Below are 10,494 nucleotides of genomic sequence, written 5' to 3'. Positions count from 1 at the left end.
CAGGGACAGGGACGGGGACGGGGACGGGGACAGGACCTCCCCACCTCAGGGTGGGCCAAACTGCAGCATCTTCTCCTCCCCCCCTCGGGGACAAGGGGACACTGCCAGCACGTGGGGACTGTCCCAGCAGAGCCTGGACACCCGAGGACACCCCAAAAAAGCCCTAAAATAGAAAATTTAGGATTGAAGTTTGGGGGCCACGGTGTGACTTGGGTGTGTCCCCAACCCCTGACCTGGGGTGTGCTGTGTCCCCACAGCCCCGTGGGGTCACCCCACGAGTGACACCCCCGGGGGTTTCGGGCGGGTTGTAGGGCCGGGGTTTGGGGGGATTTGGGGATTGTGGGGCCCGGATCGGAGGGGTTGTGGAGCCGGGGGGGTTCCAGGTCTGTGAGGGTTGTGGGACCGGGATTTGGGGGAGTTAGGGGGGTGGGATTTGGGGGGATTGCGGGGCCAGAGTTCGGGAGGATTTGTGGGGCTGGGGGGTTTGCAGGGCCGGGGGGGGGGGTTATGGGGCAGGGGGGATTTGGGACCCGGGTTCAGGAGGGTTACAGGGCCGAGGTTTGGGGGGATTTGGGGCCGGGGGCTCACAGGACTGAGGTCTGGGGGGGTTTGTGTGGCCGGAGTTTGGGGGGATTTTGGGGGGACCGGGGGGATTACAGGGCCGGGATTTGGGGGGGGTTGCAGGGCCAGGGGGGTTACGGGGCAGGGGCGATTTGGGACCCCGGTTCAGGAGGGTTACAGGGCCGAGGTTTGGGGGGATTTGGGGCCGTGGGGGTTATAGGTTTGTGAGGGTTGTGGGGTCGGGATTTGGGGGGGTTACAGGGCCGAGGTTTGGGGGGATTTGGGGCCGTGGGGGTTATAGGTTTGTGAGGGTTGTGGGGTCGAGATTTGGGGGGGTTACAGGGCCGAGGTTTGGGGGGGGTTTGAGGTCCCGGGGGGGGTTCCAGGGCCGTGTCCCCGTCCCGGCCCCCCTCCCCTCCCACCGCAGCCACGAGTGCGTGTCCCATCACTTATTCATGGAGCCGGGAGCCCGGGCGGCTGCCGGGATCTGCCGGCAGGAATCCGCTAAGTAGGTCAGGAGAGGGGGGGGGACACCCCCGAGCCCTGCCCTGCCCCCCCCCCAGCCCCGCCCTGCCCCCCCCCCCCTCCAGCACCGGGGGTCCCGGGGGGGTCCCCAAGAACAGATAAGGGGGAGGGGGGCACATCCTGTGGGTGCTGGGGGTCGGGATAAAGGTGCTGGTGGATTTTAGGGTGAAGCTCTGAGGGGGGGGGGGGAAGGAAGCTGGACCCCCCCCCTCCCCAACATCTGGAGTGACGCCCCCAGCCCCATCCCGTGGGTCCCGGGAGTTTTTTGGTGGGAAAGGTTTTGGTTGAGGAGTGGCCGTGACCACCCCCCCCCCCCGGAACCTCCCCCCTCAGCCCCCCATCCTGGAATGGCGGGGTGGGAATGGGATTGAGGGGGATACTGGGGAGCTTGTGGCTAAACTGGGCTAAACTGGGAGACCTCCCCTCCCCTCGGCGGGGGGAATGTCAGGGAATGTCAACATCCAGGCCCTGGTGGCACTGCGGGTCCCTTGGGGACATCCCTGGGGGATGGAGACATCCCTGGGGACGTCCTTGGCCATGGGGACATCCCTGGGGGATGGAGACATCCCTGGGGACGTCCTTGGCCATGGGGACATCCCTGGGGACAGCTCGGGGTCGTTCTCCTGGGGCCAGCGAGGGGCGAGGCCCTGTGGATCTGTCCAGGGTTGTGTCCGTTCCTCCCAAGGGGCCTGTCCATCTTCCTGGATGTCCATCTGTCCATATTCCTGTCCTTCCCAAGGGTATTCCCATTCTTCCTGGGGTTATTCCCATCCATCCCGGGGTTATTCCCGTCCTTCCCGGGGTTATTCCCATCCATCCCGGGGTTATTCCCATCCATCCCGGGGTTATTCCCATCCTTCCCGGGGTTATTCCTGTCCTTCCCGGGGTTATTCCCATCCTTCTCGGGGTTATTCCCATCCTTCCCGGGGTTATTCCCGTCCTTCCCGGGGTTATCCCCGTCCTTCTCGGGGTTATTCCCGTCCTTCCCAGGATATTCCCATCCTTCCCAGGGTTATTCCCGTCCTTCCCGGGGTTATTCCCATCCTTCCCAGGGTTGTTCCCATCCTTCCCAGGATATTCCCATCCTTCCCGGGGTTATTCCTGTCCTTCCCGGGGTTATTCCTGTCCTTCCCGACTCCTACCCCCCCACTGCCCGGGCCAGCCTGAGGGAACGCTTAATTCGGGGCTTTATCCACAAACACTCCCGGGCTAAAAATATCCCGGCTCAGCGGGCGCGGCATTCCCGTCCCGGAGCTGCTTTGCCTTTTTTGACGGAATCCCGGCTGGGGCAGCGCCCGGGGCTCCCGGTCCCTGTCACTTCTGGGACCTGGCTCTGGGGGACACCAACCCGTGGGGACCTCAGATCCAGCTCCTGGGGGATTGAACTCTTGGGGTCCCCAATTCCTGGGAATTCCAGCTCTTTGGGGATGGATGAAGGGCCAGGGGTGGCACCTCAGTGGTTGTGAGGTGAGTGCTGTCCTCGTGCTGGGGATGTCCCTGTGTCCCTGTGTCCCCACGTCCCTGTGTCCCCATGCCCCGGTATCCCTGTATCCCTGTGTCCCTGTGTCCCTGTGTCCCTGTGTCCCCATATCCCCGTGTCCCTGTATCCCTGTGTCCCTGTGTCCCCATGTCCCCGTGTCCCTGTGTCCCCGTGTCCCTGTGTCCCCGTGTCCATCACCCTCTGCTGTCCCTGCTGGCACTGGAGGAGATTCCTGACAGTGACACCAGATCTGCCGTCCCATCTTGGGGAACAAATCCCAGGGAAAATCCCTCCTTGCCACCCCCCAAACCTGGGGTGGCTTCACTGTCAGCCCCTTGTCACCCCCCAAATCCGTGTCGCTCCGCTGTCACCCCACGAAGCCACCGCTGGCAAAATTTGTGTCCCTCGTGGTGGCCCCTGGCCAGCGGGTGACACCACACGGGTGCCATGTGCCCACCCAGAGAGACCTCGGGACCCCCAGTGGGATGTCACAGCCAAACAGGCACAGGGCACCCTTGGGAAGGTTGGGGACCCTTTGGGAAGGTTGGGGACACCTTGGGAAAGTTGGGGACACCTCGGGAAGGTTTGGGACACCTCGAGAAGGTTTGGGACCCTTTGGGAAGTTTTGGGACACCTTGAGAAGGTTGGGGACCCTTTGGGAAGATCAGGAACCCTTTGAGAAGATCAGGGACCTTTTTGGAAGGTTTGGGACCCTTTGAGAAGGTTTGGGACCCTTTAGGAGGCCCGGGGACCCTTTGGGAGGGTTGGGGACCCTTTGGGAAGGTTTGGGACCATTTGAGAAGATCAGAGACCCTTTGAGAAGATCAGAGACCCTTTGGGAGGATCGGGGACCCTTTGGGAGGATCAGGGACCCTTTGGGAGGCCCGGGGACCCTTTGGGAGGGTCGGGGACCCTTTGGGAGGATCAGGGACCCTTTGGGAGGCCCAGGGACACTTTGGGAGGGTCGGGGACCCTTTGGGAGGATCAGGGACCCTTTGGGAGGGTCGGGGACCCTTTGGGAGGATCAGGGACCCTTTGGGAGGGTCGGGGACCCTTTGGGAGGATCAGGGACCCTTTGGGAGGGTCGGGGATCCTTTGGGAGGATCAGGGACCCTTTGGGAGGGTCGGGGACCCTTTGGGAGGCCCAGGGACCCTTTGGGAGGATCGGGGACCCTTTGGGAGGATCAGGGACACTTTGGGAGGCCCGGGGACCCTTTGGGAGGCCCGGGGACCCTTTGGGAGGATCAGGGACCCTTTCGGAGGCCCGGGGACCCTTTGGGAGGATCGGGGACCCTTTGGGAGGATCAGGGACCCTTTGGGAGGCCCGGGGACCCTTTGGGAGGGTCGGGGACCCTTTGGGAGGCCCGGGGACCCTTTGGGAGGGTCGGGGACCCTTTGGGAGGATCAGGGACACTTTGGGAGGCCCGGGGATCCTTTGGGAGGATCAGGGACCCTTTGGGAGGGTCGGGGACCCTTTGGGAGGCCCAGGGACCCTTTGGGAGGATCAGGGACCCTTTGGGAGGGTCGGGGACCCTTTGGGAGGCCCAGGGACCCTTTGGGAGGATCAGGGACACTTTGGGAGGCCCGGGGACCCTTTGGGAGGCCCGGGGACCCTTTGGGAGGATCAGGGACCCTTTGGGAGGCCCGGGGACCCTTTGGGAGGATCAGGGACCCTTTGGGAGGGTCGGGGACCCTTTGGGAGGATCAGGGACCCTTTGGGAGGGTCGGGGACCCTTTGGGAGGCCCAGGGACCCTTTGGGAGGATCGGGGACCCTTTGGGAGGATCGGGGACCCTTTGGGAGGATCAGGGACCCTTTGGGAGGATCGGGGACCCTTTGGGAGGATCAGGGACACTTTGGGAGGATCAGGGACCCTTTGGGAGGGTCGGGGACCCTTTGGGAGGATCAGGGACCCTTTGGGAGGGTCGGGGACCCTTTGGGAGGATCAGGGACCCTTTGGGAGGGTCGGGGACCCTTTGGGAGGCCCAGGGACCCTTTGGGAGGATCAGGGACACTTTGGGAGGCCCGGGGACCCTTTGGGAGGCCCGGGGACCCTTTGGGAGGATCAGGGACCCTTTGGGAGGCCCGGGGACCCTTTGGGAGGATCAGGGACCCTTTGGGAGGCCCGGGGACCCTTTGGGAGGATCAGGGACCGTTTGGGAGGATCAGGGACCCCATGGGAGGTGGCAGGGGGGTGCCTGGGCTATTCTCAGCCCTCGCTGGCATCGCACCGAGCTTTTCCCGCGGCGCTGGCGGATGTGGGGCAACGTTTGAGGTTTGGGCTGTTGAATTGTTTTGTTTTTTTTTTAATTTCCTCTTCCAAGCTGATGAGTTTCCTCCCGCTCCGCTGACGACGGATGGGGGCCGGGCGGGGCTCCGGCCTGGGGGGGGCACAGGAGGCGGCTCTGGCTGGACGTGGGGAGCTGGGCACCTGCCCCCAGTGCTGGTCAGTGAGGCTGGATTTGGGATTTTGGGATGGGGGGATTTGGGATTTTGGGATGGGGGGATGTGGGGATGGAGGGAGTGGAGGCAGTTGGGGTTGGGCATCAAGGGAGGGGGCACGGGGGGTGATGGGGACACGGCCAGAGGCGATTCCGGTGCCCGGAGCTGATGGGAAACTGGAGGGAGAGGAACGTGGAGCAGCTGGGATGAAATGGGATGAACTGGGATGAACTGGGATGGGGCTGGGGGTGCTCTGGAACACGAGGATCCCCCTCCCACCCCCCACCCCCCACATTCCCTGTGCCCAGGGGATGGGCACGGGGGGGGCGGGGGGGGGTTCACGGCATCTCCTGGATCCTGGCCACGTGTCCTGGGGGATGGAGGTGACCTCGATGAGGGCCCGCGGTCACCCCCAGGGTGGCACCGGAGGTGACGTCCCTGCCCTGAGCATCCTGGGGGGGCCTTGACCCCATCCCGGAGCTTTCCCGGGGATGCCAGGAGGGGGTGGGTGAGGGGCGTCCCTTCCCCCACTGGACCGGACCGGGCCTGTCCAGTGTTCGGGGGATGGCTGGACTGGGATATTCCCAGTGGGATTCTCCTCCCGAGGGGAGGTCCTGGGGATTCGCATCCCTCGCCCGGCCTGGGGCAGCTCCACGCGTTTATCTCGGCCCCGCATCTCTTCCGCCCCTCCGGCAGCTCCGGCAGCTCCGGGCCCGGCCCACTCCCCTATTGGCACCCGGGAAAACTCCTGGGAGGGGGCACAGCACCCCCGGAGCACCCCGAGTCCCCCGGACCTGCCCAGAACCCACCTTGGGATGTCCCAAGACCACCCTGGGATGTCCAGAACCCACCTTGGGATGTCCCAGGACCACTCCGGGATGTCCAGAACCCACCTTGGGACGTCCCAAGACCACTCCGGGATGTCCAGAACCCACCTTGGGATGTCCCAAGACCACTCCGGGATGTCCAGAACCCACCTTGGGATGTCCCAAGACCACTCTGGGATGCCCAGAGCCCACCCTGGGATGTCCAGAACCCACCCTGCATGCCCAGCGCCCACCCCGGGGTACCCTAAGCCCACCCTTACTTGTCCAGAGCCCTCCCCAAGATGCCCAGAACCCACCTCGGGATGCCCCAAACCCACCTTAGGACGCCCAGAGCCCACCTTGGGGTACCCCAAGCCTACCCTACACCTGCCCATGGAACCCCTGGTGATTCCCAGCAACCCCCTGGACCCTCCCACCCCCCACTCACGTCCCTCCTGTCCCCTCAGGGACCCCCCCGGCCCCTCCGGCCATGGAGGGACCCTCGGTGCTCGGCCCCTGCTCGTGGCACAAGCGCCTCGCGTGGGTCCGGCAGAGCCGGGGCTGGCGCAGCCCCGCGCCCGGGGGCAAGCAGGAGGAGGAGGAGGAGGAGGAGGAGGAGGAGGAGGAAGAGCAGCAGGAGGCGGCCGCTGTCCCCTGGGAGCCGCCACCACACCTGGACCACGTTGTCCTCGAAGGTCAGGGACACCCCGAGGAGGGGGAGGGACCCCCGGGCTGGGCTGGGACCCCTCACGGGTGTTTGTGTCCCCCCAGGAAGCGTCTGCAGCAAGATCCGGACGTGGCTGCGGGACTGCGGGTGAGGGGGGACAGGCGGGGCTCACCTGGGGGTCACACCCTCATTCTGGGGGTCACACCCCTATTCCCACGGGGTCAAAACCCCAGCCCGGGGGGGGTCACAACCCCATTCCCAGGAGTCAGAACCCCATTCCTGGGGGTCACACTCCCAGTCCTGGGGTTCACGACCCCCATTCCCAGGGGTCACACCCCCATTCCCAGGGGGATTTGGGGAGAGAGGTGAGGCTCCGGCTTGGCCTTTCCTGGAACTGCACATGGTGGGGGTGGGACAATGACGTGTGACCCCCCCCCCCATCCACCACGTGTGACCCCGGATCCAAGGGATGTCCCCAGGGCTGGGCTGGGGACAGTCTGAGGGGTCCCCTGATTTTCCCAAAGGATCCTGGAACTTCTCAAAGGGTCCCCAACCCCCCCGAGGTGTCCCCAGCCTTCCCAAGGGCTCCCTGATTTTCCCGAGGTGTCCCCAAACTTTCCTGAGAGCTGCGAGGGCACCTCCCCCCCCCCATCCCCCTCCCCCCAGCAGCACCTTGGGGGTCTCCAGGTTCTCACAGAGGGTCTGGGGTTTCTGGGATTTGGGATCTACCCAGGACACTCCAAAAACGAGCACGGGCACCGTGTCCCCTCCTGTCCCTGCGTGTCCCTGTCCCCAGAGCCCACCCCACTCTCCTGTCCCACTTCGGGTGCCCCTGGATGGACTCGGGGGTCGGGGGGCTCAGGGGTCGTGACCGGGGCCGTGCTCTGCTGCAGGGAGGCAGCGCTGGACGAGCCGGGACCACCAGGACCCTGCGGTACGTCACCATTGTCCCCTCTTTGTCCCCAAGGGTCACCCAGCCTCGTGTGAACTGCGGGGTGGTGACCCGGGGGGGTGTCCCAGAGTGTCCCCCCTCCCTCTGTCGCAGCGTGCGGCACCAGCGGGACGAGCTTTGAGGACGATTTGACCCTGGGGGCTGAAGGTACCGGCCACCCCCGGGGGTCCCCGCGGTGTCACCGTCACCCCCCGGGCTAGGGACAGCAGGGGCGGGGTTGTCCCCAAGCTCTGTGTCCCACCCGGGGCTGTGACAAGAGTGGGAATTGTCCCCACACCAGCTCGAGTCACCCCCTGTTGTCCCTCCTGTTCCCTTTTTCCAGCTCTTCTGCTCCCGGGGAGCCTCCAGACCACGGGCAGGTGAGATTTGGGGTGCTGGGGGAGGCTGGAGGGGCGGGGGGGACACTGTGGCGGTGGCAGTGTCCCCTTCAGTGTCCCCTCCCCACTCAGGGCTCAGCGGGATCGACACCTCAGCCCTGGGGACAGCATGGCCTCCAGTGTCCCCTCCAGTGTCCCCTCCAGTGTCCCCTCCAGCTCCAGGTAGGGGCGGGGGGTTCTCGGCGGAGGCAGCGCCACCCTCGGTGTCACTGAGGCTGTCGCTGTCCCCTCCCTCAGCCTGTCCCAGGTGCTGTCCTGGTGGCAATCGGATGCTGAGGAGATCCTGCACAACCTGGGCTTTGTGGGGACAGACCCGGGGGTCGCATCCCGGGTCCCCTCCCGCTTCTTCTCGGCCCCATCCCGGGCCAGCGGTATCGACCTGGGGCTGTTCCTGCGGGCCCAAATGAGGCGCCTGGAGATGGAGGATCCCTGCCTGCTGCTGGCCAGTGCGTGCCACCATTGTCCCTCTGTCCCCTCTGTCCCCTCTGTCCCCCCCCACTCCCTCTTGGCTTGATGGGAAACTCTCCCGTGCCTCAGTTTCCCCAGGATGGAGCTGGGGGAACCCGCCTGAGCCCCCTGACCCCCTCCCCGTGTCACCCCCAGGTCGCTTCCAGCAGTTCCACGCCCTGGCTGCCACCGCTGACGCTTTCTTCTGCCTCTACTCCTACGTGTCGCGGACCCCCCTGCAGCGTATCGCCCCCTCCCGACCCTGTCGCGACATCCCCGACAGTCCCGAGCCGCTCGGGGCGCGGCCCGGGGAGCGCCTGAAACGCGCGGTGTCCTCGCTGTGCCTCTACACGGGCGCAGGGGACGGCGACATCCCTCGGGGGGGGGACCGGGTGGCGACCCCAAGTGCTCCGGGCACCGGGGGGCTTCGAAAAGACCCCGGGGGCTGTCGGAGGGACCGCGACACGGGCACCGTGCGGCGATTGTCGCCGAGGTCAAACCCCGCGGGGACAGCGTGGGGACACCCGGAGCGCTGCTGTCCCCATGGCCGGGGGGTTTGGGGATCCGGGGGGGTTTCGTGCCCGGTGATGGCAGCGCAGGGGGACACAAGGGACACTCGGGGTGATGTCACCACGCTGGGTGCCCTGTCCAGCAGGGTGAGGGTCCCCCCTGAGCGCTCGGGACACCCCCAGGGTGACTCCGGCCTCGGTTCTTGGGGATGGCACCAGAGTGGCACCGCAAGGGCTGGAGGTCACAGCGCTGGACGCGGGAGGGTCCCCAAATCCCTGGACCCCCAAGGAGCGGCGGAGTCGTTCGAGCTGGAGGAGGTGAGGAGGAGGAGGGGGAGAAAGGCTCCCCCCGGCTGGCGCGGGGAAGGAGCTGGAGCGGGAAATGTCCCCGGAGCTTCGCAGGCTTTTAAGGTTTAAATGATTCAGAGCCTCGGGCGGAGCCAGGCCCGGGGGGAGCGGGGTCACCCCCGCCCCTCCCCCGCTGCGGGCACAGACCGGGCCGGGTCACGCGTGGGGACGCGAGGGACACAAGGGGGGGGGGGGGCGGTGACATCACCTTTATCGCGACAGCGGTGACACGCTCAGCCCCGCGTCACCCCCGCCCCTCCGCAGGTGCTGAGCGAGGATGATGATGACGATGATGACGATGACGATGATGATGATGATGATGATGATGCCATCCGCTCCCCCCATCCCTCCATCAGGACCCTAAGAAGTGAGTTGGGGGCTTCGCCACCCTCCTGGGGGACACGGGCTGCCCTGTGCCAGCGTGTCCCCTCCTTGTCCCCTCCATGTCCCCTTCCTGTCCCCTCCTTGTCCCCTCCATGTCCCCACCTTATCCCCACCTTGTCCCCTTCCTGTCCCCTCCCTGTCCCTTCCATGTCCCCTCCATGTCCCCACCTTAACCCCACTTTGTCCCCTCCCTGTCCCCTCCTTGTCCCCTCCATGTCCCCACCTTAACCGCACCTTGTCCCCTTCCTGTCCCCTCCTTGTCCCCTCCATGTCCCTTCCTTGTCCCTTCCCTGTCCCCTCCATGTCCCCTTATCCTCACCCTGTCCCCACCTTGTCCCCTCCATGTTCCCCCTGCAGGCTCCACCTTCCACGGCCGCTCTGACAGCAGCGGTTTCTCGGAGGAGCCTCTCCCCACCTGGGCACCCCCGGCCCGGTCCCGCAGCCCCGACCGGGTGACCTGAGGCCACCTCAGCAAGACGTGGCACCTTGGCCGGGTGTCTCACGGATGTTTTGGACACGCGTGTGGCACGTGTGTGTTTGTGCGTGTGTGTGTGTGTGTGTGTGTGGGTGGGTGTGTGGCACGCGTGGGTGTTCGGCACAGAAAAAACCTCTGGACTCAGGATTTTGCTCCATTTTTTGTCCCCTCCTCATCCTCCAGCCCTTTGGCTCGGGGCCTGTGGTGGGGACTTGTCCTCAACCTTTGGGGACGTCACTTGCACTTTGGCCACGTTGGTTACACTAGAAGGGAGGGGTGGGGACTCAATAAAGTCCCCAAAGGGGTGACACGGTGGCTGTGTCCGTGCCTGGAGGGGGTTGGGATGACGGGGACAGGTCAGGATGTCGGCAAGGAGCCACCACAGTCCCTTTGTCGCTGTCCCCATGCTCCGTGTGACAGGGTGGCACCAGAGCAGGGCGCTGCAATCCCTGGGAAAGGGAAATCCCGGAGCATCAACAGCCCCGGGGCTTCCCCATGGAGAGCAGCCAGGGTGGGATAATC

The 10,494-nt window shown here is 65.5% G+C and overlaps 1 protein-coding gene across 4 annotated transcripts; it reads left to right on the top strand.

The window, feature by feature from the left end:
- The first annotated feature begins 4,729 nt into the window (after positions 1 to 4,729).
- TESPA1 (thymocyte expressed, positive selection associated 1) lies at positions 4,730 to 10,279 on the top strand. 4 transcript variants are annotated; one of them, XM_062511101.1, is made up of 11 exons: positions 4,730 to 5,011; positions 6,281 to 6,508; positions 6,585 to 6,627; positions 7,277 to 7,414; positions 7,526 to 7,579; positions 7,755 to 7,791; positions 7,882 to 7,971; positions 8,047 to 8,255; positions 8,413 to 9,083; positions 9,378 to 9,480; positions 9,855 to 10,279. In XM_062511101.1, the coding sequence occupies exons 1-11, from the start codon at positions 4,742 to 4,744 to the stop codon at positions 9,956 to 9,958; spliced, it is 1,947 nt and encodes a 648-aa protein (XP_062367085.1). In that variant the 5' UTR covers positions 4,730 to 4,741; the 3' UTR covers positions 9,959 to 10,279. The 4 variants fall into 4 exon arrangements, with proteins under 4 accessions (XP_062367085.1, XP_062367084.1, XP_062367086.1 ...); XM_062511100.1 differs by having other exon boundaries at positions 7,852 to 7,971; XM_062511102.1 differs by having other exon boundaries at positions 4,987 to 5,011; positions 7,374 to 7,414; positions 7,852 to 7,971.
- Positions 10,280 to 10,494: the final 215 nt, after the last annotated feature.

This window comes from Cinclus cinclus, chromosome 30, assembly GCF_963662255.1.
Source record: "Cinclus cinclus chromosome 30, bCinCin1.1, whole genome shotgun sequence".
NCBI lineage: Eukaryota > Metazoa > Chordata > Aves > Passeriformes > Cinclidae > Cinclus > Cinclus cinclus.
This window is presented reverse-complemented; position numbering and strand designations above follow the sequence as displayed.

Excerpts from the sequence above, each read along its gene's own strand:
- TESPA1 (XM_062511100.1), top strand. The coding sequence starts at position 4,742 with ATGGGAGGTGGCAGGGGGGTGCCTGGGCTATTCTCAGCCCTCGCTGGC. Across the intron at positions 7,415-7,525 it reads GGGACCACCAGGACCCTGCG|CGTGCGGCACCAGCGGGACG; the intron begins GTACGTCACCAT and ends CCTCTGTCGCAG. Across the intron at positions 8,256-8,412 it reads TCCCTGCCTGCTGCTGGCCA|GTCGCTTCCAGCAGTTCCAC; the intron begins GTGCGTGCCACC and ends TGTCACCCCCAG.